The sequence below is a fragment of the Bos indicus genome, chromosome 24 (genome assembly GCF_029378745.1).
Source record: "Bos indicus isolate NIAB-ARS_2022 breed Sahiwal x Tharparkar chromosome 24, NIAB-ARS_B.indTharparkar_mat_pri_1.0, whole genome shotgun sequence".
Lineage (NCBI taxonomy): Eukaryota > Metazoa > Chordata > Mammalia > Artiodactyla > Bovidae > Bos > Bos indicus.
In genome coordinates, this window is record NC_091783.1 from 4,502,883 (window position 1) to 4,529,636 (window position 26,754).

At 37.8% G+C, this 26,754-nt stretch overlaps 1 protein-coding gene across 1 annotated transcript; it reads right to left on the minus strand.

The window, feature by feature from the left end:
* Positions 1-944: 944 nt before the first annotated feature.
* C24H18orf63 (chromosome 24 C18orf63 homolog) lies at positions 945-24,874 on the minus strand. Its single transcript, XM_019986405.2, has 11 exons — positions 24,711-24,874; positions 22,382-22,460; positions 19,434-19,490; positions 16,053-16,164; positions 15,297-15,338; positions 12,873-12,949; positions 10,251-10,360; positions 9,260-9,356; positions 8,995-9,080; positions 7,900-8,083; positions 945-2,045 (listed from the first exon to the last, which is right to left on the minus strand). Exons 1-11 carry the CDS (start codon positions 24,842-24,844, stop codon positions 945-947), a joined length of 2,079 nt encoding a protein of 692 aa, XP_019841964.2. The 5' UTR covers positions 24,845-24,874.
* Between the last annotated feature and the right edge of the window lie 1,880 nt (positions 24,875-26,754).

Consider the following 26,754-nt stretch of genomic DNA (forward strand, 5'->3'; position numbering starts at 1 on the left):
CACTACATGAAACATAAAATTATAAAATAAATGAAAATAGACTTAATTATCTCTTGGTTAATTCAAATCAGGCTAAAATTCTATTAATTATGGAGAGAAATAGCATTTGGAAGAGAAAATAAGAAAATGCTTTCTAGTTCATTTATAGTAAATTTGAATTGAAAATATTCCAGCAGTTCTATGCAGAAAAGTATTTGTGTATATTTTAGTAATATGTTTGTTCTTAGATTAACCAGATGGCAGGACAAAATAAAATGCTTTTTCCAGATGCATGGTTTTGTGATTTCAGAGCTGTGGACTCAGCATTTTCAGCTAAATCTCATGTTTAACTCCAGCCAGCACTGTAAAATTCTTTGGAGTAAACTTGAACTTAATGATTAACTTTGGAAATATCATTTGAAGTTTGTTATCTTGGGTGAGAGTCCAAAAGGTAGGTGCTCTAGCAGCTGTGAAATCCTACATCTTTAGGCAGTCAGTTGCTGCAGCGCCCTCCTCTTAGTCTGCTGAGACCCCACAGTGGGTGGGAGCCAGCGATGGGACCCCTCTACCTCACCCCTCTTTAGGGCCCTCTTACAACACACCACAGCTGTTGCACACAGTCCTTCGTCAAGGGCTGTACTGTCCCCACCATTTACTATTTCCTAGATTTTAAGGCTTCAAGGAATTAAAGGTAGTTCCTTTGGTACATGAGATTGGGGACCCCTAATCTTGATGATTCCAATTTGGGTAATGTCATAAAAAACGACTCAGAAGATATTACTGAAGTTACCTGGTGGATATTTCCTTCTTTCACATCCATGTCCTAAGCTTTAGGAATGAGAGACTTCTTGGGTTTTGATTTGTCCAAGTGATGTATCTGTAACCAGATTGAAGAATCACATTTTATTATAAATTAATTGTATATACTTGCAGGTGTGTTAGATACTCTGATTCTCAGTGTGTTTCTAAGAGATCTTTGGCAAGTCATTTAAATCTTTATTTAGGGGGTTTAAAAGTGTATCACATGATGAGTGGCCCCAGATTAAAATTGCATTTTGGTTTTTTACCTGTTTCCTAGCACGGGATTGTCCACAAAGGACAGTATTGGAGTGAGGCTTCTTTGACGTTTTTAGAGAGTCCTGACATAACTTCTTAGACTTGGGGGCTGTTCTGCTTACTGTTAATTGGTGGTCAGTTACATCAGCTTCTTTAGTTTGGTCAACTGATTGCGGCTGTAGCGGTTGGGAATCTTCCGGATCTGTGTCTGACTCAAAAATATGTGGTTGTCTTTTTACTTTTAGTGACTCATGGCTTTTCCCTAAAACCTGTGTTATATATTTGCTTGTCAAATTCTCTTTTCCATTCACTTGGGAGCCAACAGCACTTTTTAGTACATCTAAATTGCTAGTTGGCATCTGAAATACTGAACTATTAGACAGTTGTTTACTTTCACTTAAACTCGTGATCAATGATTTTCCACTAGAAAGGGGATTTTTTGTCATATTTCCATAGGATTCAGTGTTTTTTTCTTGCAGAGATCTACAAGTCTTGAGATTCAGATTTTTAGCCTTCATCTGAATGCTATGACTAGGTCTTTTTTTAGTAGTTGGATCTAAATTTGGTTTATCGTCCTGGATCTCACTAGATTTCAGTGAAAACAACTTAGATTCTGTATCAACACGTTTTCTTCTCAGGTTCTCAGGTGCTAAGATACTTTTGGTCATCTGTAGCGGTCGACTTTTGAAAACTGGTATGAATCTAGGGGCAATATTATGTTGGGAGCTAAAGTTTGTGTCTTGAGCATTTCCTCTGGTGGGCTTGGGTACTTCCAGTACTTGTGCGGCCTGGTCAGACGGCGCTTTCTTGCTGCTCAGAACAGACTCTGGCTGGAGGCGCAGAGCGGAGGACCCCGAGGGCTTCGGCGGGCTGACCGAGCGCGCCCCCTTGTGGCCCGCAGCTGCTGAGCACGGCGGGAAGCTCGGGGCCCGGGCGGCTCTTGTGGAAGGGGTGTGAGCTGGAGAGGACTTGGCTTGAGCAGTTAGATTGGGCGGCTTGACTTTGTTTCCCTGAAAGGATAAACATTAGAAAATGTAAAACTATCCTTAAAGGAAAATAAATAATTTATAAAATATCATCAAGATAAGAATAAAAAGTAACACTACAATGTATAGAACAGCTAAAGAAAAACAAAAAGCAAACAGGCCTTACTGAGGACATGTGTGTGTTTCTTATGATTTGTATCCTACTTTCGATACTATCCATTCAAGATAATGTTTTAAGATGAAGTTGCGCTCTAAACTGTAAAAACTATACACTTAGCTACTCCCGTTGTGTTTCAAACGTGCTCATGCGTCCTTCTCCCTCAGAATATCTCTCTTCTCTCCATTTTTTTCCCTTTCAGCTTCCCAAAGATCATTTATCAGTCAGTATTTGTCACACAAAAAAAGAGGACAGTGTAGCGCTCTTGTCTGTTAGTATGCATGTTCACTCTCCCTAAGTAAATACTAGACTCTTTGAGGGTAGGAAAACCATGTGTTACTTCTTCTTACAGCCTTCACATTCTTAAATCCTCCACACAGTTACTAACAAAACACGTTATTCAAAGAAATTAAAGTAATGGAAGAGGCATTTACACTGGGCCTTTCAGAGTAAGTACGATATTGACTATAGGGCAGTGACTGTCTTAATCATTTTGTCTCTTCATTGCCTACTAGAGTGCCTGGTACTTGGAAGCGTTTTGGAAATATTTGTCAAACTGACTTGTCAGATATATCAAGGAGAAACAAGTGTTCATAGTCTTCTTAAACAAACTGTGGTAAAAAATATATATATAGAACATCAAATATACCATGTTAACCATTTTTAAGCATACAATTCAGTGGCATTAAGTATACCCCCCACTGTACTTCTGCTGTATAATCATCACTACTATTTATAAAACTTTATGCCAAACAGGAACTTTGGAGGCTTTAAACAATAACTCCGTTTCCTTCTCTTAGCACTCTTTCTAGAGCCTGCTGCTGCTGCTGCTAAGTCACTTCAGTCGTGTCCGACTCTGTGCGACCCCATAGACAGCAGCCCTGCAGGCTCCCCCATCCCTGGGATTCTCCAGGCAAGAACACTGGAGTGGGTTGCCATTTCCTTCTCCAGTGCATGAAAGTGAAAAGTGAAAGTGAAGTCGCTCAGTCGTGTCCAACCCTCAGTGACTCCATGGACTGCAGCCTTCCAGGTTCCTCCACCCTTGGGATTTTCCAGGCAAGAGTACTGGAGTGGGGTGCCATTGCCTTCTCCGTTCTAGAGCCTAGAAATCTAAAATGAACATTTTCTCCTTTGCATCTAGGGTTCAGGATGTGATTTAAGATCAACCAATCAGATGCACTCATACAATATTTGGAAGAGAGAAGTGAGGTAAAGTCATACTTCTGTAGTTTCTGCTGAAAGGTTTACTTATGGATGACTTTGGAATTTTGGTGGCAGAGTTAGCAGAAGTTCAAGTGTCCATTCACCAGCTTTGTAGATGTCTGGAAACAGAGCTTAGGACAGTCACTTTCCGGGTGTGGATCATATTAGGTAAACATACCACATGCACTTCACCACACACCACCAACCTCACCCTACGAGGCTTCCCTCTGTACACAGATGCTACCACGGGGAGAATGATGTCTAAATTTGCATAAAATTCTATCTCAAAAAGATGCTCTGTCAGAAGTGACTAAATCATCTTAAACTGCCTAGAGTGAATATTTTGTTTGACGAAAATATGGTTCAAGAATTAAGTTGAAATCAATTACAGAAAATCCAAGAACACTTTTAGACTCTTTGTTTTTATAAACTGTAATGACTGTTAAACAGCATACATACTACTTGGGATACAAAAAGAAAAACTCAATCTAGGCAGATTTATATAAGAATAGGTTACTTGTATTCTGATATAAAACTCATCTAGAATATGTATCTGAAACGTTTAAATTCACGTCCAGTTTTGTCTTCAGGAATATACTTAAATATACTTGAATATTTTCCAGGAATATACCTCTGATGGAAATAATTTCCAGGGTCTTTTTTTTTGCCCCCTAGCCCTTCAATATATTATTTATGCATTCTTTCAATTTCTAAAATATAGTAAACAGCCCAAAGGGGGAAACCTCTAGGTTTATATTCAAAAAAATTTTAAAGGCTACAAAAAGGGCTTATGTAAACAGCAGATGAAATCATAAATAATTCACAGAACTTAAAATACATAAATGGTCAAAAAACCAAAGCTTTGTGAAATAATAACCTAAGAGAAAACATACGCTTTACCACATTATGACCACTATTCTGCCAGGTGTCACTGTGGCTTAGGTGACTTTTAACTTCTAGAACTGTATACAGTTTATATCTTTGTACATTAATGTAAAATTACAGAGGGAAACCAAAAGCTTTAACCTATATTTAAATAGATATCTAATAGAGGCCTAGAATTAAGGAAATCTTTAATACAGCTTGAAGACTAACCAAAATGATGCATCAAATGTGCTTTATCTATTAAAATTTGGTTCTGTGCCTTGCACCACCTGAGTGTTTCTTTAATTAAAGTCGAACCAGGATTCAGTTAAGCTCAGACTTAGCTAGAGGTTTGTAGGAAATATGGGTCTTGGAAGAAAGTGTTAAGTTTAAAAGACATGACAACAAGGAAACCATCATTCAAATGCAAAATATGGAACATTTTCCAGGGTAAAAAAATCCATTTTCCCCAGCAAATAACTGGCATAAATAAAAGGGAAAGCAGTTTGGGATGTTATATAATAAAAGAGATCTAAAAAAATATAACAACCAAATTAAGTGGACCTTTCCTGGATTCTGATTTAAACAAAACCTCTAAAATAAATCTTTGAGATAAATAGGGAATTAGAGTATGAACTAGGCTTAGATGGTAATAAATCTGCCTGCAATGCAGGAGACCCGGCTTCAATCCCTGGGTGGGGAAGATCCCCTGGAGAAAGGAATGGCTACCCACTCCATATTCTTGCCTGGAGAATCCCATGACAGAGGAGTCCATGGGGTTGTAAAGAATCGGACATGACTGAGCAACTAAGCACACACACACACACACACGGGAACTACTGTTAAATAATTTTTTAAAAAGCTCTCATCAGAAAAAGACATATATTAATGCTAAAATCTCTATAAATTAAATAATAGTATATCCTGGATTTGTTGTAAAATATTACAGTTTATCCCACACTCCAAAAATATGTCAAGGAGTAACCAGATGGTAGGTATACAAGAGTTCATTATACTATAGTAATTACTTTTATGTATCTTGGAGAATTCTCATAATTTTTTTTTTAAGCTAATTGGGCTAGGTACTCCTGCTAATTTATGAAACTCTTTTTTAAGTCAGTTGAGTTTTTTCAAGCAGTTTGATCTATTGATTTTTCATTTTTTAAATTTATTCTTTTTTAGTACTACTGCATGACTCTTAGAGCTAACAAGGTGGTAGCAATAACATAAATTAACATTTACTGAAGGCTTAAATACAAGCAACTGTTCCAAGGAGGATTATCTAATCTAAAAATAAAAACCACAAAACCCTGTGTAGTCTGGTGCTGGGAAGCAAACGGTGATGTGCTGCATAGAGCTCCTTCCAGAAAGGGGGATCCTCGCTGCTGGGTGCTATCAGCAAGCCTCCTTTGGCAGTCAGCCCCTGCAGAGACGGCCTCGGTTATGGACGCCCATCTCACCCTAGAATTTGCCTGTCTTGAGGTCGCCCAAATCTAGCAACAGATTGGAAGACGGTATAAAGGCCTGCTACTTTGGCCAATGCAAAACCACCGTGATTGGCCATTTTAGTACCTGCTTTGGTTTTGACTTCTCCCTTCACCCAATCTTCCTTCCCTGCCTTCCATAGCTGTTGATTCCAAGGGTAGTTCTCAACAATCATCACACACACTGGACTCTGTCTCAGAGCAGGCTTCCTGGAGAGCCCAATTTGTGATGAGCGCTAGCATTACCACTACTGTGGTGCCCCATTTTACAGCTGGGGGAACAGAGGCACAGAGAGATCAAATAACTTGTCCAAGATTATACATGGGCTTCTCTTGTGGCTCAGCTGATAAAGAATCCGCCTGCAATGCAGGAGACCTGGCTTTGACCCCTGGGCTGGGAGGATCCTTTGGAGAAGGGAAAGACTACCCACTCAAGTATTTTGGCCTAGAGAATTCCATGGACTGTATAGGTCGTGGGGTCGCAAAGAGTTGGACACGACCGAGCAACTTTCACTTTCACTTTCAAGATTATGTAAGTAATAAGGGGTTGAAACCCAGGCAGCCTGTCTCCAGGGCCTGAGCTCTTAACTACAAATCTAAATTTTCCAATTTTAGAACTAAGAATCTGATTCTTCAAGTTTCAGTTTTAATTTTGCAATGTATTTAACTGTGTGGCTTTGGCTAAATTACTTGAATGCTGTAAGCTTCAGTTTCCCTTTCTGCAAAATTGAGAAAACAATTTTTTACCCCAAGGGTCTATTTTGGTAATTAAATGAGAAGGCATACAGAAGGCGCTCAATAAAACTGAGTAGGAGAAATTCTTATTGTCAATGTTCCAATTGTCAGAGGCAATATAAAGATCAGAAATTCTATATAAGTGTTATTTTACATTTAAGAAGCAAATTTTCACAAATACATTGTCTGCATTCACCATTTCCAAAATAGACATGGGCTGGAAATATTAGGTAGTCAATAAATATATAAACATATTTGAAAAAAGTGCATGATGTAATGACATATCTTCTAAATTCCTCAGATTTAGACTTGGCCAACAACTAAACTCTTTAAAATGTTATGTCTGGCCAAAATTTTAAGATGCATAAAGTTCAAAAAGAAGTCAATTGATACTCTCTACCCACACTCCCAGCGAAATGGCCTTGCCTATAGTACCTGATATCTTGCCTGTCATGTTTTTATAGCATTTATATGAGGTGTTGACCCTTAACCCAAGGACACCAGACCCCCATGCTGGCTAGTGACAGATGATGTGATCTGGCTTGAAAACATAAAGCAAAAAATGTCATGAGGCATACTGTTGGAGCCATAGCAAGTCAACATACATGAAAGCCTAAGTCATTTGAGCAGTGGAGGCTACAATAAAACAAGGCGCTAGTAAGTCAAGAAAGGAGACTCAGCAATATTCCAGTAATCCATATTATATTTCAAACTGCTCAAATTATTCAAACCTTTGTCTTTCCTTCTGATGAAAACATATTATATCTGTCATTTAAAAGAAAGATCTTGTTAAAAAATTTAAATTAAATTTCCATTTGTTCTTCCAAAGCTTCCCTTTTGATTTTGTTGCCTTTTGACAAAGAAATTGTATCCTATTGAGTGTGAAGACAGGCCATCTTATTTTCTTCATCAGTACTGCTTAAACCACTACTTATTTTTTTTTTCATAAATAAGATTTCACTTGGCATGTCATCTTACAATAAAAATTTTCTCAAGTTAATTCAATTTCTATCAATTATTCAAAGGCTTTCTCATCAATTGGACTTTAAATGACAGAACTTCAAAGAAAACTTGGATTTGTATGAGGCAGACGTTTCCAAATTATCCTGTAATTATCATTTATCATTTATTCTTTGAAAAAACATGTAATGAACATGTATTAAGTACCGGGAACTTAGGATATGTTCTCTGCCTTCTAGGAAGTCACGCTACATTAATTAGAAGAAATAGACCAACAACTACCATGATACCAAGGTAAATGCAATAATAATAGGAACGACAGTACAACAAAAACAAACAGCAGCAGGGAAACACCGAACTGAGGGAAAGGACCCAGCACAGTGGGTTAGGCTGTCCATCACTGACGGCAAAGATCCGAGGAATAACGTGCAGAGCATGTCTTAGAGAATTTGGTAGGACAGGAAAAACTACTCACCTGCAAATGCAGTGTGGTTAGTTCTTGTGTGTAGTAGCACGGTTTAGTTGTCATCTTTATGGGAAATCCACATATATGGGGCAGCTTAGATTTTAAATCTGAAAGAAAACTTCTCAGCACACCTTCCATATCTACCCTTGGAAAGAACTGTATGGGTTGGCTTCTGACGCAACTGAGAGGGTACCTGAGCATTGTTAAAGAACAATGGGACTTTTTTTGCAGATAGGAGACAGCATTTTTTTTAACTGATGTAAAAAGGTCTGAAAATTGTAACTGCTGAAAAGGTTCAAATAACTAAATCCTAACTACTTTAAATTTTAACTTTCACAATAAAAACAACTCACAGTAGTACCCTTATTACCATATGGCTCTTGCCACAGACTGGCAAACTACGCTATCCAAAAAAAGATTTATAAAAAAGACATGATCTTCATAGATTGTAAACGTAAATATTCACAGTAAACAATAAACAGGTTGCATCTCCAAGAACAGTAAAAATTCAGCACAGAGAAACACCACATATGAATTGCATTCAAGCTCTGAACGTGGTTCTTTGAGCAAAGCAGTTAACTTTTTCTGATATAAAACATTCTGAAGACTTGGAATAATGTCTCGGCATCTAATGAAGGGGAATAATTGATAGCTGTTAACTTCAACTTTATATTAAGATTTGGGTTAGGAAATATAGAATACAGAAAGAGAACACTAGGCTCCTCTCTCTTTCTTTTAGGGACCAGCTGGTCAGAATACAAAGACACAAAAATGATGAAACCAGTATTAATTAAGATGGGAGAGTTTCACCTGAGCACTTGTGCTCTGTGTATAGATTTTTAAAATTAACACCAAGAAAAATATTTTCTCAAATCAATGAGGTGCATTAAGTGCAATTTAAATCCTCTAAACTTTGCCTGTGAAATTATTCTCCAAAAAAGAAATTTTCATTAAGTGACATTCAATTCCATCCTTTCAATGGTGTCCAATATGCCACCGGAGGGAGCCCTTGGCTAAGGAGAATCCTATACAATTTCTTTGTTCCTTTCTACTGGGAGACATGCCTGGATCCTAGGGAGGGCAGAGAGCATCTGTAAAGGATATGTGAAGAGCCTTTCTCCTATCATTTTGAAGTAGATGCAGCAGTATATTTTAATAGTTCCAAGGTCTTCTGGAAGCTTATAACCATACTAAAAGTTAAGAACAAAGTTGAAATTGTCTTGAGTGAAAGCTAAACTTGAGGTTAAACTACAAGAAGCAAAATTAAATAGCTACTGCGTGCTGTGATTCATGGAGTTGCAAAGAGTTGGACACGACTGAGCGACTGAACTGAACTGAACTGAATGTAATATATATTTCTATTCCTTACCAGGCCATCCCAGTGCATCTGGAAATCTTCATACGAGTGAAAAGGACAGTCAGGGGGTATGGTGTGAAGAATACTTATCAGTCGTCCCATTTTCATGCTACGAAAAATACAGTTGGTAAAATACTATGAGCCAGTGCTTAGACATGGAGCTTCCCAGGTGGCACTAGTGTGAAGAAACCACCTGCCAATGCAAGAGATGTAAGAGAACTGGTTCTGATCCCTGGGTTGGTTTAAGTCAACTATGTGATTTGGAAAGCATTCAAAAATTATAGCAACTATCAACATATAAGTAATAAGCTACTCATTTGCTCCCAGTTCTAAATTAACATTGTATTAAATTCTTAACAAAGAAATGTTAGGAAAAACAAAGTTGAACTGATGCAAACAATATGCTAGTTACAAACACAGAACAATGACTAATAAATACAGTGTTGCCACACAGAGGTATGCCTGGTAATTTTAGACTTTAGGGGAAAGTTTGTTAAGAGTTGAATGAATCGGAAGCAAATCTATGTTCCCTATCTACCTCTTCTCTGCTTCAGTGACCAAGTCATAATGCAGATGCCACTACTTAAACTTCTAATCTGGTTAAAATTTCATGCTAATAGTCATATTTATATTAATAACAAGTCATTTTTTCCCTTGAAAATAGTATAAACTTATAACTTAGCTCATATCAAATGATATTGAATCATTAATTATATGTACATGTTTATAAGGTTCTATTGATGTTACATATAGTTGTATATCTATAAATTTTACTGTTTTAAAATGAGGTCTAATAAAGATAAAATGTATAATAAAATTATTTTAGTAATTTGATGGCTTCTCCAAGTATGACAATATTGTTTCAATATCTTTTTAGAGTTATAATTCAGTTTCCAAAATTTACAAAAATGGTTTATACTTTGCACATATCAATGTTGAAGCAAAATAAGAGAAAACTACTATATCCCAAACCCACCCCAGATATGACAAACTGAAATCTCACCTTGGCAAAACGTAGCACCAGTTGCTTAAAATGGACTGTTCCTCAATAACAGCATTCTGGTTAGTCTCAAAACTCTTTATAATACTCTGAGAAATATCAAATTCTCTTAGCTTTTGATAGAAATAAGAATTTAATGCATAAGTAAGTCCGCCAAAGAATTTGGCAAACAAAAGGAAACATTTAAAAACACAGATTTCTTTAAAAAAAAAAAAAGAAATAAACATTTATCACACATACACCGTCAGTTAAGAAACAGTTTCAAAGCCTGTTATTGAATCACGTATGACCACTTTACACAAGGTAATCAGTGTTTCAGCGCGCCCGTTTCTCCTCTACACAGTTTATCGAGTATTTCATACTTTCCCTCTTATGGTCCAAAGCCAAACTCCTATTTTGTACTTATTTGAACTGGCTTTCAGTTTCTTTAATTATGTTAAGTGGGAGTTGAATCTCTGTCCAAAGGAAGATATTTACATTGTCAGAATAACTTCTTAATTAAATTTTAAACACATTTTTTTAAGTGGAGGAGGATGTGTTAGGGAGTTATGCCTCCTCTGGTCTTCTGGAGGCAAGGGGGCAGAAGCAGCCCCTGTGCTCTTTTCATGTCCCTTCTCCAGGATCTGGAGTGCTGTTTCCTGTGTCCTCAGGTGCCCTGTCTGGCAACTACTCGCCACTTACAGCGCCCTCACTCTGGGTAGTGTGGGCCATTTTCTTATAGCGAGGCAGAGGTTGGAGAGGCCTCAAGTGAGGTGCAAAATAAAATATTAAAGGGTGGAGGACACTGCGTTCATAGAGAACGTTTCACATCTCTCACTCTTATTCATTCATCTTCGGGGAAACAACATTCTAACTCTACTGCCTGCTGCTTCTCAATGAACTCCAGCTGACCCAGCCAATTTTCCAATTCCTGGACAAGCCATCAGCATTGTAACAAGGCCCTGGCTTAAAGCACTGCCCCCACACTGATTTTCTGCATTCTGCCAATACAAACCTTACAGGCCTAGATCTAGACCCTTTCCCTCCACATTCAATGACTAATTGTGCTCTGAATTTCCATTGCGTTTCTGAGATGAATGAAGATACTAGGAATATATGTGGTGAGGGACAGTGTGGAGGTTTTAGTGGGTGAAAGATTACAGCAGGTTTCGAGCTTTAGGGAGGTTCCTTGTCAGTACAAGATATTCACATTATGCCACTGTCTCTGTGACAGAGAAGAACCAACCTGAAATATATGCGATAGCCCATTCTCAAGCCCTGTCTCCCAGGCCTGACCTTGAAAGGTGTAACACTTTTCATTCAGATAGAGATAGAAAGTTGTGGAAACTTTGTCTTGCTGGAGGTTTATAGGAAGACTGTGACTTGACCGACATGGACAACAGCTGCAAGAACAAAGGATTTGGGCACCAAGGAGTTTGTAACAACTAGCCACACCCGCTCCCTCTTTAGTATAACAGCAACCTGAGCTGGAACTTGGTAAGACGGTTCTTTGGAACGCTAGTCCACCATGCTCTCCAGCTGCTGACAGGTCTTTGCCCAAACACCTCGTGCTTCAATCTACTGGCCTGCCATGCAGCGAGCAGTAAGAGGATGGACTCAGCAGCAACTCCAACTACACATATTCAGGTCAGCTTTCCTAGTGGCTTACATAACTCTTGAGGGCCAGAATGGAGATCCTATTCATTTTTGACTTGTCTGTTGCCTTAACATAACAAGTAATCAAAAAATTATAGAGAGACGAATGGAGCAGCATTTGAGCTGGTCCCCGAAGAACAAGCAGAGTGTATAGCACATCAAGGGGCACTCTAAGCAAAGAGGAGTCTTCTGTCCTGTGCCTGGGCTTTCTCAGTGTGGCCACTGTTGATCATTTGGGCTGGAAAACTCTTGGTGGGGATGGGAGTGGAGGTGCTCCGGTGTGCTCTAGAAGATTCAGCGGCATCCTGGCCTCTATCCACGTAACGCCAGTAGCAACACACCTTCCCACCTAGTGACAGCCAAGTTTTCTGCAGACTTTACAGATGTCTCACGGGGAACAAATCACTCATTTCACCCTCCACCCCTCTCTGTTCAGAACCACTGTCACAGGAGAAGAAAAATAACATTCACTGAGTTACCGTTAATGTGAAAGTTTCTATACTGGGTGCTATGAGAATAAGCAAAATAGAAGACATATCCTTCTACTAAGAAGGCAAAAAGTGTTAGCTGTAAAAAAAAAAAGATGAAAAAAACTATAGTAATGCCAATGTGGGTTTATTATTAATATATTTAGTATGAGCTGATAGAGCACTTTTAACATTTGGAGGTGAAAGAAAAGGCAAAGAGCGGGTGCTGAGGCAAGGCAGCATTGTGGAGTCTTGAACGCTACCTAAAAAGATTTTTGAGCAAAGTAGTAACATAAGTAGATCTGTATTAAACTGACAGAATGATGTTTTCTTTGGTAAACAGATTTAAGACAATATCAGTATGTCAAGTATTTAATAATATGGATTTTGATAATAAAAAATTTATCATCACTCTTATTAAAAATTAAAACCTCCTAGCATATCAGTAATGATAATAAATACATTAATTATATAGTAATAAAAATACATTAATTATATATTAAGAAATGAAAATATGTGGTACCTGAGGTGGTGGCAGTCTGACTGTGTGAACTTCTATGCTTAGACAAACTTGAGTTGATGTTACATTGATATCTAACACTGAAAATAAAATTATTAACCATGAACTTTCTGGAATTATTACTCCAACCTAACAAATTAAGTATTTTAGTAACATAAGAAATCAACTCAATTTATTCAATTAGAAATTCAGTTAAGAATTGATTTTTTTCACACATGGTAACATTCAAATAGTCACCTTATATGGTGAATATATTATATTATTTGATGGTCTACAGATGAGACATATAAAAGAAGACAAACGCACAGAACAGTACTTATGTGGGTATAATGTGTAGGGCACGGTTACAATGAGAAAAATGAGACATCCCACAATTGAGAGGAAAATTCAGCAGACACCTCCTAGAGGCCTGACATTTATTATATGTGAAAAATGAAGACTCTTCTTAAATTAGAATAGGTACCATCCCATGTTTTTGACTTACTAACAAATGTCCTCAAATATAACGGCAGATATATTTCAAATCTTTCAGAGCCCCAAGGCATCTATCTTGCTTTCTCGTAATTATAAAATATTGAAGGCAAAAAGAGAAGAGGGCTGCAGAGCATGAGATGGTTAGATAGCATCATCGACTAATGGACATGAATCTGAGCAAACTCCAGGAGATAGTGAAGGACAGGGAAGGCTGGTGTGCTGCAGTCATGCGGTCGCAAAGAATCGGACCTGATTTAGTGACTCCACAACCTCTAAGTCAGATAGTGCTACCTGAAATAAAGCATGCGGGGGCTTTATTTGTTTATTTTTATGGTGTACTGGTAATGTTCATTTCTTGATCTGAGAACTGGTTATAAGGATATTATTAGTTTGTGAAAATCCAATGAGCTATACATCTACAGCTTGTAAGTTTTGCTATAGAATATTACATTCAATAAAACTAAAAGAAAAAGTTCTAACACATGAGTGAGGAGTTTTGCTGTCCTAAACTGTTCTCTTTACTCTCCGACAGCTTACTCTCCTGATATTGTTTGGGGACAGGTAAAGAACTCATTCATCCAGAGCTGAAGCACAGTGACTGCCACTGCCCAACTTACACACAAACCCAGAGCAAGAGGGGCAAACGGGCTTCAGCTTGAAAGTCAACTCAGATGGAACAGTCTGTGGATTACATGTAGATTTAAGGCTATGGTCAAATGCTGGTGAAAACCACCATGATTGACAATGTCTGTTTGGCTCAGGATTTCCCTCTATCTGCCATCTCTGGACTACTGATAGGAATGTGTCTACCTGCAATAGAGCCATGCATGTCAACGAAACAGTTAGATTAGACCAATCTGCGTCTCTTTCATTTCAGTTCAGTCGCTCAGTCGTGTCCAACTCTTTGCAACCCCATGAATCGCAGCACGCCAGGCCTCCCTGTCCATTACCAACTCCCAGAGTTCACTCAAACTCACGTCCATCGAGTCAGTGATGCCATCCAGCCATCTCATCCTCTGTCGTCCCCTTCTCCTCCTGCCCCCAATCCCTCCCAGCATCAGAGTCTTTTCCAATGCGTCAACTCTTCGTATGAGGTGGCCAAAGTACTGGAGTTTCAGCTTTAGCATCATTCCTTCCAAAGAATACCCAGGACTGATCTCCTTTAGAATGGACTGGTTGGATCTCCTTGCAGTCCAAGGGACTCTCAAGAGTCTTCTCCAACACCACAGTTCAAAAGCATCAATTCTTCAGTGCTCAGCTTTCTTCACAGTCCAACTCTCACATCCATACATGACCACTGGAAAAACCATAGCCTTGACCAAGACAGACCTTTGTTGGCAAAGTAATGTCTCTGCTTTTGAATATGCTATCTAGGTTGGTCATAACTTTCCTTCCAAGGAGTAAGCGTCTTTTAATTTCATGGCTGCAATCACCATCTGCAGTGATTCTGGAGCCCCCAAAAATAAAGTCGACACTGTTTCCACTGTTTCCCCATCTATTTCCCATGAAGTGGTGGGACCAGATGCCATGATCTTAGTTTTCTGAATGTTGAGCTTTAATCTTTTTCTAAAAACAAGAATCATGTACTCATAAAAAAAAAAATCAAAGCTTTTATTTACAACAGTACTAAAGAATTCTTATAATATGGTTCTAGAGACTATATATTATAAAATACGTACAAAATTAAACTCTTTTTTAGTTATAATTTTCTTTAACTAGTGAAATTTAAAATGCAGCTTTTATTTCAATTAAGAAAAGTGAATTTTTTTCTCATGAAGAATATATATTTTTGAATAAAAAGTGATTTTCTGAGTGAAACTGTGATTTAACAGTATCTGATTAACTTTTGATACAAGCTAATCATCAAGATTTTAACAACCCAACAATTTATAACACTTTTTAAACAACTATTTTATTAATGTTTCATCTATTAACTTTTATATTTTTACTTACCAACAGCACTTTGCTTTCCCATCTGAGAAAGAAATTCTCTTCCTTAAAAAATTCAGAGGATACACCATATTATTAAAACTCATAAATCATGCTTAATATAACTTCCTTATGCAAAGTTATCAAAGCTGCAGAAATGCTTTACAATGCAGTTTTATACAAATGAATATATGATGATAGTTCAGAGAAAAAATATAACACTCAAAAATATCTCTTATATTAAAAAGACAGAAATACTCAATTCTTCCTGCAAATACTTTTTCCTGGTATAAAATATTTAGAAAACAGATCACAACACAAAATTCAGAATAGACTTTTGGTTCCAACAACACTAATAATTTGTGTTTGTTTTATTATAGTGCTCCATAACTTATATTTGTTCCTTTTTAAACATCAAGTATTCTATAATAAAACCACTTTTTTCCATAGAAACACTAGGAGACCTCCTCTGGATATAATTGCAAAGGAAGGAGACGACACTTTTGTTGATGCGGCCTTGCTTAAGAATGTTTGGTTGGGGCTATGCTTTAAAAACCATTCCCTGTGGATACATGTATAATATATGTACGGCTGAACGTTTTTGCTGTTCACCTTGAACTATCACAACATTGTTAATCAGCTATGCCCTAATACAAAATAAAAAGGTTTTTTTTGAAAAAACATTCCCTAAAAACAATATATTTTGAAATTAAAAACAGACATACATAATAGAAGTAATCTGGTTCAGAAAGCCCTAATGATTGAAAGAGATAAAGTCACCTTGTATCAAGAGATGGCCAGCTTTATTCCAGGCTGGAGCAAGTCTAGCCGTGAGTGAATATGAAAGGCAGTTTTGAAGAATTATAGGAATTACTTGTTGTGGAGCCTCCACCTAAAAATATTAAAGCACAAAATATGGGCAAGTTCACAGTAATTGTTATGCTATCCTAGAAACTCAGAGAAAATGCCTGTGTGCTTAGATCACCTCCCAACAAAACTGGGCTATCCTGGGTAGAAGTTACAGCCATCACTCCAGCTAATTCTATCTGGTTCTGAAGTTAAAGAAGTGTTAAAATATATTCACGTTGACATTATGACTGTAATGGCCAAATTCTACCAGTTTATCCTGCCCTTATATGCAGAGTACATCATGAGAAGCGCTGGACTGGAAGAAACACAAACTGGAATCAAGATTGCCGGGAGAAATATCAATAACCTCAGATATGCAGATGACACCACCCTTATGGCAGAAAGTGAAGAGGAACTCAAAAGCCTCTTGATGAAAGTGAAAGTGGAGAGTGAAAAAGTTGGCCTAAAGCTCAACATTCAGAAAACGAAGATCATGGCATCTGGTCCCACCACTTCATGGGAAACAGATGGGGAAACAGTGGAAACAGCGCCAGACTTTATTTTTCTGGGCTCCAAAATCACTACAGATGGTGACTGCAGCCATGAAATTAAAAGACACTTACTCCTTGGAAGGAAAGTTATGATCAACCTAGATAGCATATTCAAAAGCAGAGACATTAGTTTGCCAACAAAGGTTCGTCTAGTCAAGGCTATGATTTTTCCAGTGGTCATGTATGGATGTGAGAGTTGGACAGTGAAGAAGGCTGAGCGCTGAAGAATTGATGCTTTTAAACTGTGGTGTTGGAGAAGACTCTTGAGAGTCCCTTGGACTGCAAGGAGATCCAACCAGTCCATTCTGAAGGAGATCAGCCCTGGGATTTCTTTGGAAGGACTGATGCTAAAGCTGAAACTCCAGTACTTTGGCCACCTCATGCAAAGAGTTGACTCATTGGAAAAGACTCTGATGCTGGGAGGGATTGGGGGCAGGAGGAGAAGGGGATGACAGAGGATGAGATGGCTGGATGGCATCACTGACTCGATGGACGTGAGTCTGAGTGAACTCCGGGAGTTGGTGATGGACAAGGAGGCCTGGCGTGCTGCGATTCATGGGGTCGCAAAGAGTTGGACACGACTGAGCGACTGATTTGATCTGATCTCTGATCTGATCCTGCCTCAATAAGCCTAAATCTTTGGATCTCATGTGCTAGAAACTTACACTTTGTACTCTGCTCTGTACAAAGGAAGCCGGCCAGAACTATGTTGTAACATGATCCATTACTGTTCACTCTACTCCAATATCAGAAAAGTTAAATGTTTACATGAGCACACATGGAACCAGCAATTTGTATATGTTTGTACCAGATAGAGTGCAACAAGTATCTCTGCTGCTGCTGCTAAGTCGCTTCAGTCGTGTCTGACTCTGTGCCACCCGATAGACAGCAGCCCACCAGTCTCCCCCATCCCTGGGATTCTCCAGGCAAGAACACTGGAGTGGTGCACACCATTTTCAAAGGTCAAAGTATTCACTTAGGACCAATGGGATCCAGACACATTGTCCTACTTAAAATAACTAAAACACTGGGTAAATGTTAAATGAAACAATGTTTCACAACACACAGGCCATCAAGCAACAAAAAAAGACAAACCCCTAGGAGTTGGGAAACTCATGAGACCCCAGCATATTGATTAAAGAGGCTTTCCAGGCTGCAGTGCAGGGAGGGGGAATCCCGGAAGAGGCAGCAGGCTCCCTGGGTTGAATGGACAGAACTGAGAGTCCATGGAGGCCACGGGAGCTAGAGTTTGGAGGGCAGAGTATTGAGAGAAGAGAGCTGCACAGAGAGAAAACTCTGAGATCAGCAGAGTCCCTCCTTGAGTATTCAGTTGCATATGGAGTAGCATATTCATATGAGCAAACACTTGGGGCTATTTGCTATACAAACATTCTTGCAAATGCAGCTTAGACTAAAACACTGCCAGGGCCTTTGTTAGCAAGACAAAAGTGAGAGAGCCAAGAACCGCTGCTGCTGCTGCTGCTAAGTCGCTTCAGTCATGTGCTGCTGCTGCTGCTGCTAAGTCGCTTCAGCATGTCCGACTCTGTGCGACCCCATAGACGGCAGCCCACCAGGCTCCCCTGTCCCTGGAATTCTCCAGGCAAGAACACTGGAGTGGGTTGCCATTTCCTTCTCCAATGCAGGAAAGTGAAAAGTGAAAGTGAAGTCACTCAGTTGTGTCCGACTCTTAGCAACCCCATGGACTGCAGCCCACCAGGCTCCTCCGTCCATGGGATTCTCCAGGCAAGAGTACTGGAGTGGGGTGCCACTGCCATCTCCGAGCCAAGAACTATCACCCAATAAATAAAAAGGAGGAAAATATTTTTCTATGTTAAGATTCCCAAGGGCAAGAAGTTTATCAGGTCCCCAGCTTTATCTCCAGAAACAAGCAAAGTGCTCAGTATATCATAGATGTTCAATAACTATCTGCCATGATTGTTACTCATGTACAAAGTATCCAGATAAAGACAAATTGAGCATAATTGTGAAGGCTCAACACAGGTGAGAAGAACACTGCTTTCCCACAGATGGTAAATGATGGCTAAAATCAGCTTTCAGGTTATTCGAGTATTTCTCAGGGAACTGCAAAGCATCTCTGGGTATTATTGAGACCTCATCATTCTCCTAGAACTTAAGGCATTTCATCTTGAAGATGACCAAAAACCTCATCATTCCAAACTCCACTAGATCGAGGAACAGAGGCCAGCAGTGATACCAGGACAGGCTGCTAGAATAACCAAGGATACACTGCCTCAGACACCTGCACAGAGACATGATGGGAGCTCTAGCAAAGTCTCAGCAGCCTGAGTATTGAGACACGAGAGGTGCTCTACTTCAAGTATTCATTTCTTTTTTTCTTTGCTAAGATCCAGACACTCATCACCATGGGGAATACAGTCTATATTTTTTTATTCCCTTACTTACTAGCTATATGATTGTGGACAATTTTTTTTTACCTCTCTGGGTTTCAGTTTCTTTATCTGTAAACATGGGATATTTACTTCTTGGAAAATAGAGATGACAAATGAAATTATGTCACATAAAATGCCTGCAATAAAGTACCCAACAAAATTAAGCCTCTTCCCCCTTTCTCTATTAAATGTCCACAAAAAAATTGTCCTGAGAGAAAATATTAGTTTTTTCACAAGCACAGAAACAACTTATGAGAAAGATATTCCAATTTTTGTTTACTAACAAAATAAGTTGAATATACAAAATCAATAAAACAACATCTGGAATTATTATCTTTTTAAAAACTTACCTTAGCTCCATATTTTTCCATATAGGCATTAAGTTTTCCAGCTTTATAAAATGTTATCTATTAAAAAAATCCATATTTATAAAAATGATTTAAATGTATTATTAAATAATACACTACATAAAGAATTTAAACATGTATACAGCAGAACACAGCAGAGGACCATCATCCTAACAGTTTCTATGCTCTTTCACTTTTCACTTTCATGCATTGAAGAAGCCAATGGCACCCCACTCCAGTACTCTTGCCTGGAGAATCCCATGGATAGAGGAGCCTGGTAGGCTGCAGTCCATGGGGTCGCTAAGAGTCGGACACAACTGAGTGTCTTCACTTTCACTTTTCACTTTCCTGCACTGGAGAAGGAAATGGCAACCCACTCCGGTATTCTTGCCTGGAGAATCCCGGGGATGGGGGAGCCTGGTGGGCTGCCATCTATGGGGTCGCACAGAGTCAGACATGACTGAAGCAACTTAGCAGCAGCAGAGAAAGAAGCAAGTGATAATCATTCTCTTCCTGAAATACTGGGTTGACCAAAAACCTCCTTTGGTTTTTAAGCAAAAATAAAAGACACATTTTTCATTTTCACCAAGAACTTTATTGAACAATGTATTCATCATTTTGTTCTGCTACCTTCTGCCATTTTCCAGGCAACTTCATAATTTCATCTTCCCAAAACTTTTTATCTTTTTGAGCAAAGAACTATTCCAGGTACCTTTTACAGTCTTCCAGGAAATTGACATTTGTTTCCATTAAGAGAATTTTGTAAACAAAAGGAAATCTTAAAGTCCAGTTTCTGGTGTATATGGCAGATGAATCAGAATTTCCCAGCCAAGCTGTAGCAGCTTTTGTTTGGACATCAAAGAAACATGCGGTCTTGTATTATCCTGATGAAGATTACACCTTTTCTGTTGACTAATTTCAGACACTTTTTGTCGAGTGCTGCTTTTAGTTAGTCTAATTGGGAGCAGCTTGTTGGAATGAATCATTTGGTTTTCTGGAAGGAGCTCATAATGGAGAACTCCTTTCCAACACCCCCTCCCCCCATATACACAACATCACCTTCTTTGAATAAAGACCAGGCTTAGTTGTGGTTGGCGGTGGCTCATTTATTCCACAGTCTCTTCAGTCCCACCTTATTGTATAGTATCCATTTTTCATCACTCATAACAATTTGTTTTTAAAACAGAAGCTTTTCATTATGTTTAAGTAGAGGATTGCATGTAGAAATATGGTCAAGGTTTTTCTTGCTCAACTTATATGGAACATAAACACCAAAGTGATTAACATAACCAAGCTGGTGCAACTGATTTTCAATGCTTGATTTGGATATTTTGAGTATGTCAGCTATCTCCCACATGGTATAACATTGATTGTTCTCAATTAATGTCTCGATTTGATCACTATCAACTTCAACTGATCTATCTGGCCGTGGAGCATTGTCCAGTGAGAAATCTCCAGCATGAAACTTTGTAAACCACTTTTGATATGTTCGGTCAATCACAGCACCTTCTCCATACACTGCACAGATCTTTTTGCTGTTTCAGCTGCTTTTTACCTTTCTGGTAGAGTGTTAGTCACTCAGTCACGTCCGACTCTTTATGACTCCGTGAACTGTAGCCCACCAGGATCTTCTGTCCATGGGATTCTCCAAGCAAGAATACTGGAGTGGGTTGCCTTCCTTCTCCAGGGGATCTTCCCGACCCAGGGATTGAACCTGCATCTCCTGCATTGCAGGAAGATTCTTTACCATCTGAGCCACCAGGGAAGCCCACCTTTCTCGTATAATAAAGTATAATTTACTGAAAGTGTTGCTTTTTTCTTCCATCTTCAACATTAAAATGGCTGCACAAAAATGTATCAATTTTGATTTTTTAAAAAATGCATACTGATATGACAGCTGTCACAATACAGTCTAACAGCTGTTTCAAATGAAGTTAAAGACAATGAAGTGCTACAAGTGTCGTCTTACAGAAAAAACCAAATGAACTTTCTGGGAAACCCAATAGAATCTATGGGTACATTTCTAAGTGAGGAAAGCCCTTCTGGAAATGACCTGAATCCAGAAACCATATAGGGAAAGGTCAGTAAATTTCATGTAATAAATATTTAATACCTTCCTTATTAAATAATAATTTCTTAGACATGAATAAGGAAAATGGACACAAGTGGAAGATCAAGAGAAAGTTCAAAACATATTTTTATATGGTGACTTTCTTCTTCTTCTTCTTCTTCTTGCTAAGATTAGGATACTCATTTCCTAAGTTTTTCAGGTAGAAAAGAATACAGAGACATTACTGTCTACTTGTTCACTAACATCTGGTCTTTCTTAAAAACCATATTACGTATGAGAAGATAAAAAATAGATATAAACCTAAAACCTAGAGAAAAATTGAAAAACTAAAGATTTTGAACTATCAGCATTGTTAATAAATATTAATTTCTAGGAAATTAAAATCTCAGAATAAGAGCTATATATAGCACCAGAAAATATATTTCTTGTTCTAATTTTACTAAGTAAGAAAAACATTTTAATGAAATTTCCAAAATAAAAAAACATGTCGGCCCCAGTTCTTTAAACACAACTGGAGATCTGTTGGAACAAGGAACTTCTTTTATATTAAATGTAATTCTAAAGAATAAAATATAAAAAAGGATTAAGTCTGTACTATCTTAAAAACCATGCCGTTAACATATTTTATTCATTGATAATCTTTATTTTAACATCAATGACAGAGAAAACTAAATATGAATTTAGAGCCACAAAAATGGATCTTAAACATGAGGTATATCAAAGTTAAAGTCTGTTAATGTTTTGATCAACCTACAACACAATGTAATTAGTCTTCATAAACTGTCTTCAATTTGAGCTATAATTAATACCCAAATTAATGCTTATCAATATTGCTCTAAATAATTATAAATGATACTGTATAAAATGTTACAATACTAACCGCCATCACCGCCCAGATTTGGGTAAATATTCCAGGTACAGGTGATGTAAGGATATCTTGGTGCAAAAACAGCAACTGCCTGTGGAGATGAAATGTATTCATTTTAAAGCGGACTGCCCACCCTCTGTTTTCATTTTATCAGAACGTTTAGAAATTGCTAGTTCCCATAAAAGTTTAAGCTTCTTCTAGGCAGGGATTCGGAGAAGGCAATGGCACCCCACTCCAGTACTCTTGCCTGGAAAATCCACGGACAGAGGAGCCTGGTAGGCTGCAGTCCATGGGGTCGCTAAGAGTCGGGCACGACTGAGCGACTTCACTTTCACTCTTCGCTTTCATGCATTGGAGAAGGAAATGGCAACCCACTCCAGTGTTCTTGCCTGGAGAATCCCAGGGACGGGGGAGCCTGGTGGGCTGCCGTCCATGGGGTCACACAGAGTCGGACATGACTGAATCGACTTAGTAGCAGTAGCAGGCAGGGACTGTATTACAGATTTCCGTATGTCTCTCCACACTGAGCATGGCACCTTGAATACTGTAAGCATCAGCCAAGGTCTGAACTGAGAGAACTATAAAGTTTTAGATATGATATTAATATAAAAACTTGTCTGCACATCTGTTTCCTAACCTTTTCATCTGTGAATTAAAATTTCTCTTTTAAAACTTCATTTCTATTTTAAGTATAGACTTGAAAAAGTCTAAGCACTATGAAGACTTCAGCTCTTCTAACTCCTATTTCTTCCGTTGTCCTTTTTTTTTTTTCTTTAAAGTGGTGGTCAGAAGTACTGGAGAAAAGAGTCTAAGGAACAGTGTAGTTATCAACTACCTCAGTGTCAGAACTATTGACTAGATTCTTTTCCTTCAAAAAGGAAATTTTTTGGAGGAAAATGAAGTGGGTAGTGGTTTTAGTTTTCAAAAGACAAATGAACTTACAGCAACAATCATTACAATTCAAATTACCATCAATAATTTTATTAGAAAAGATGGGAAAAACCCAAAAGGGAATAGATGTAGAAATACAAAAATTTTCAAGATTATTAATCATCAGGGAAACAAATTTTAAAGGCTAGGAGTGCATGTGTGTGTGTGGGGTTACGTCAAAACGTGAGATGGGTCAGTGTGTTTCTGCTAGGCTCATCTTTGTTGGAACTGTGGTGCAGCAGGCTTATTATTACTTTTTTTTAATGTTTATGTATTTGGCCGTGCTGGGTCTTAACTGAGGCACACAGGATCTTTTAGTTGCAGTGTGAACTTAGTTGTAGCATGCAAGATCTAGTTCCCCAACGGGGGATCGAACTGAGCCCCCTGCCCAGGGAGCACAGAGTCTTAGCTACTGGATCACCAGGGACATTCCCAGGACATGCTTGTATAAGATGTGCCTTTGTCTGACACAACCACGTCTTTGTCCTGTTCTAGCCTCTTTGTCAGTTATTGGGACGATGAGTCAAAGCTCCCCTCTCTATGGGCAAGACCACCTTCAATATGAGAGTAAATGGCAGAAAAGCTCTCTTAAGGTTTTCTACTTATTTGCTTCCGTAAGGGGTCACAAGTAAATGTTCAGTGGGTATCAAATTATGCCTTAGCAGGAAGGGTTCCGATTCCTGGATGTACTTGAGTGGGAAAATACACAGTGGTCAGAAGACAAGTTTTATAAATAAGAGCAAAATGGAGGACACTCCAGAGTATTTTACTTCTGACTCCTAGCCATCTTGTAAATGTTTGCCCCTCTCTGTGAAATTCAACTAGAGATATAATCTTGTTATGTATTCTAAGAGTTCTTCCTTGAGTGTCTCAAACAATTTAAGGGACTAATACATGGTGGGTCTTCAGTGTTATACTTCAGGCGTCAACTTCCAGAAGTGTTTTCCAAAGACTATCGTAGGTTAGATATTTCAAGATAATTCTTGGAGAAATACTCCTACATCAATCTGAAAATCTAAAAACTATATTATTGTAAGATGTTTACAGTATCTCCTGAAGTGCTTCACAAACAGTAGGTAAACAGTTATTAATGACTATCTCCCAAGACTAAGTTTTGACTTAATCCATTGATTTAATTCATAAATGTCTATAAAATTTTTAAATTAAAATAACACACAAGAAGCCACAAATATAAAGACTCAACAGTGATATATTCTATCTGAAGTACTTTAAGTCCTCCCTTAAATGTAATTCAATATACTTGGTCAGAACAATACTGAATTCCTTTATTCTAAAATTGTATAAACAGATTTAGCAAATGAGTATCTTGCTTTAAAGGAGATATTATTAAAACAGCTCTTCCAGATGTAAAATTTTAGAAAGTATTAGTTACAAGATTGTGTTTTTTTACCTGCATATCTTCATTTGTCTACTCCTAATCTCAGTGCCTGCCACTCCGTTACTCAATATTATCTTGACAGCACAGAGTTTGTGTAAATCAGGAAGTGTGATGAAGAATAGTGACTGCTGCTTAGAATCATTCATATTTTCCTGTTGACTGAATGCCCCAGTAATCAGGCCTTTAAAAACAAACAACAATAAAAACATAGTAAACTTGTATTCAGTTTACCAATAGGGTAAAGCATTTCAATCCATCACAGAATATTTGATATTGCATTGGTATACAATGGCAAAAACAAGTTTAGCAAATATTAGCAGTTAAATACCACTTACATTTTACCTTTGAGGTTTTCTAATGATAATCCAGAATTCGGGGGGTACAAGTTTTATTAGGATATAATTCATATCACATACAATTTGCCTATTTACCGTGTATAATTAAATGGCTTTTACTACATTCACAGAGTTGCAACCATCACAATACACTTTAGAACACTCTGCCACCCCAAAAATAAAATCTAGAATTTTAAACCTGCAGTTCTATATAACAAATAGAATAATTTGAGTACAACTATTACAAAGAACCACCAGCAATGTGTATTAAATGCATACTCTGTTCTGGATACTAGATATGTTTCTGCTATATTGTTTTTATTTAACAAATTCTTTCTAAAATTTTTGGCTATTAAGTTTCTCTTTGTTTTCAGGAAAACAAAATCTTGCCTATGACAACAATACTTCTTAAAAAATCAAAATGTATAGCAAAGCCTTCTGTTATTTTAAGTTATCTCTATAAAGCATTTCAAAGCTGAAGAATATATTTTTCACCATTTTACACTAAAGAAAATTGTTCACTGAGATCTTTAAATTGTTATCTAGCTTCCCTTTCTACTAATTCTCTGGCTTTCCAACTTCTCTGTGGGATGCATTTTACAGTTGATAATTCACAGGGCATACCTTTGGGGTCTATCTTACATATAACAGAAAAGAAAACTGCAATGTGAAATGATTTAATCTCAGTTTCTCTAGGATACACAAACATATCCAGGGAAGGTAACTGGTATTCTGGTACTTCAATCTTTTAAGCATCCACATATTTTCTCTCTTTTAGAGGAGTAGTAACACAGTCCTAGAATCCGGAGTGTGACCAGCCTTAGGTCTGATCTCAGTAACCAAATACCCTTGTGGTGCCATTTGACCAATGGTGGCATTGCCCTTCTGGCTCCCACATGTCTTTCTCACTCAAGTACCACAGTGCTTGAAATTTTCTTTATTAAATATCATGGAATTCTTTTAAAACTGAGAGTACTCTTATAAAGATTAACACAAAGTCACACAAGGTGTTAATTAATTTGGTGTACCTAATTAAGATGACTGCTGATAGTAAAAATAGAAACATTCCTTCCTTCTCTCTGTTTTTCTACTCTCTCTCTATGCTAAATGCTGTTGTGGAAAAAAAAATTTTTAATGAAGTACAAAGTTCCAAGGCCAACTCAATCTACTTCACCAAAGTAAAGAACGTCAATAATGAATGAAGTAAAATAAAAAACAAAGAACTGATTACAGCTTGGGCCCAGAAGTACAAAAGTGCACGTTAGTGTAAATAGGTTAGACAGTTGAAATTTAGAGATTGTTGCTTTCATTTCTGAAACACATTTCCCACTAAAATTACTTTCTGCCTCATTCTTCCTTTAAATATCAGCAAATTCACCAAAAAATTCCTGTGAGTGGTCCTCCCCTTCTCTTGTCAACTTCAAAGACTGATCAGAAAACTGAGTAAACAACTCTGACCTTTTCGGGAATAGGCAGGAATTTATTTAATTTTATTACTTAGCATTACATGAAAACAATTTTTTTTCAATTCATAACTGGCAAAACTTACAAATTAAAACGTACAAATTTCTTGCCCTAGATTGTGTAAGGACTGCATTGGAAGGCTCGAAATTCAGATGATCAGTTAACAGATTGTTTAGAGAGTAGCACCTGTCACATCCAAGCTGATTAATGGAAAACTTGCTGACTACAAAATAACATTTTGACCACATCTCTGCCCT

Bases quoted from the DNA above. Each gene is read 5' to 3' on its own strand.
- C24H18orf63 (XM_019986405.2), bottom strand. From the start codon at position 24,844: ATGAATGATTCTAAGCAGCAGTCACTATTCTTCATCACACTTCCTGAT. The intron at 22,461-24,710 runs GTAAAAAAACAC...TCATCTCCACAG, and splicing joins AGACAAATGAAGATATGCAG to GCAGTTGCTGTTTTTGCACC. The intron at 9,081-9,259 runs GTAAGGAATAGA...CTTAACTTTTAG, and splicing joins AGATGCACTGGGATGGCCTG to TATGGTTATAAGCTTCCAGA.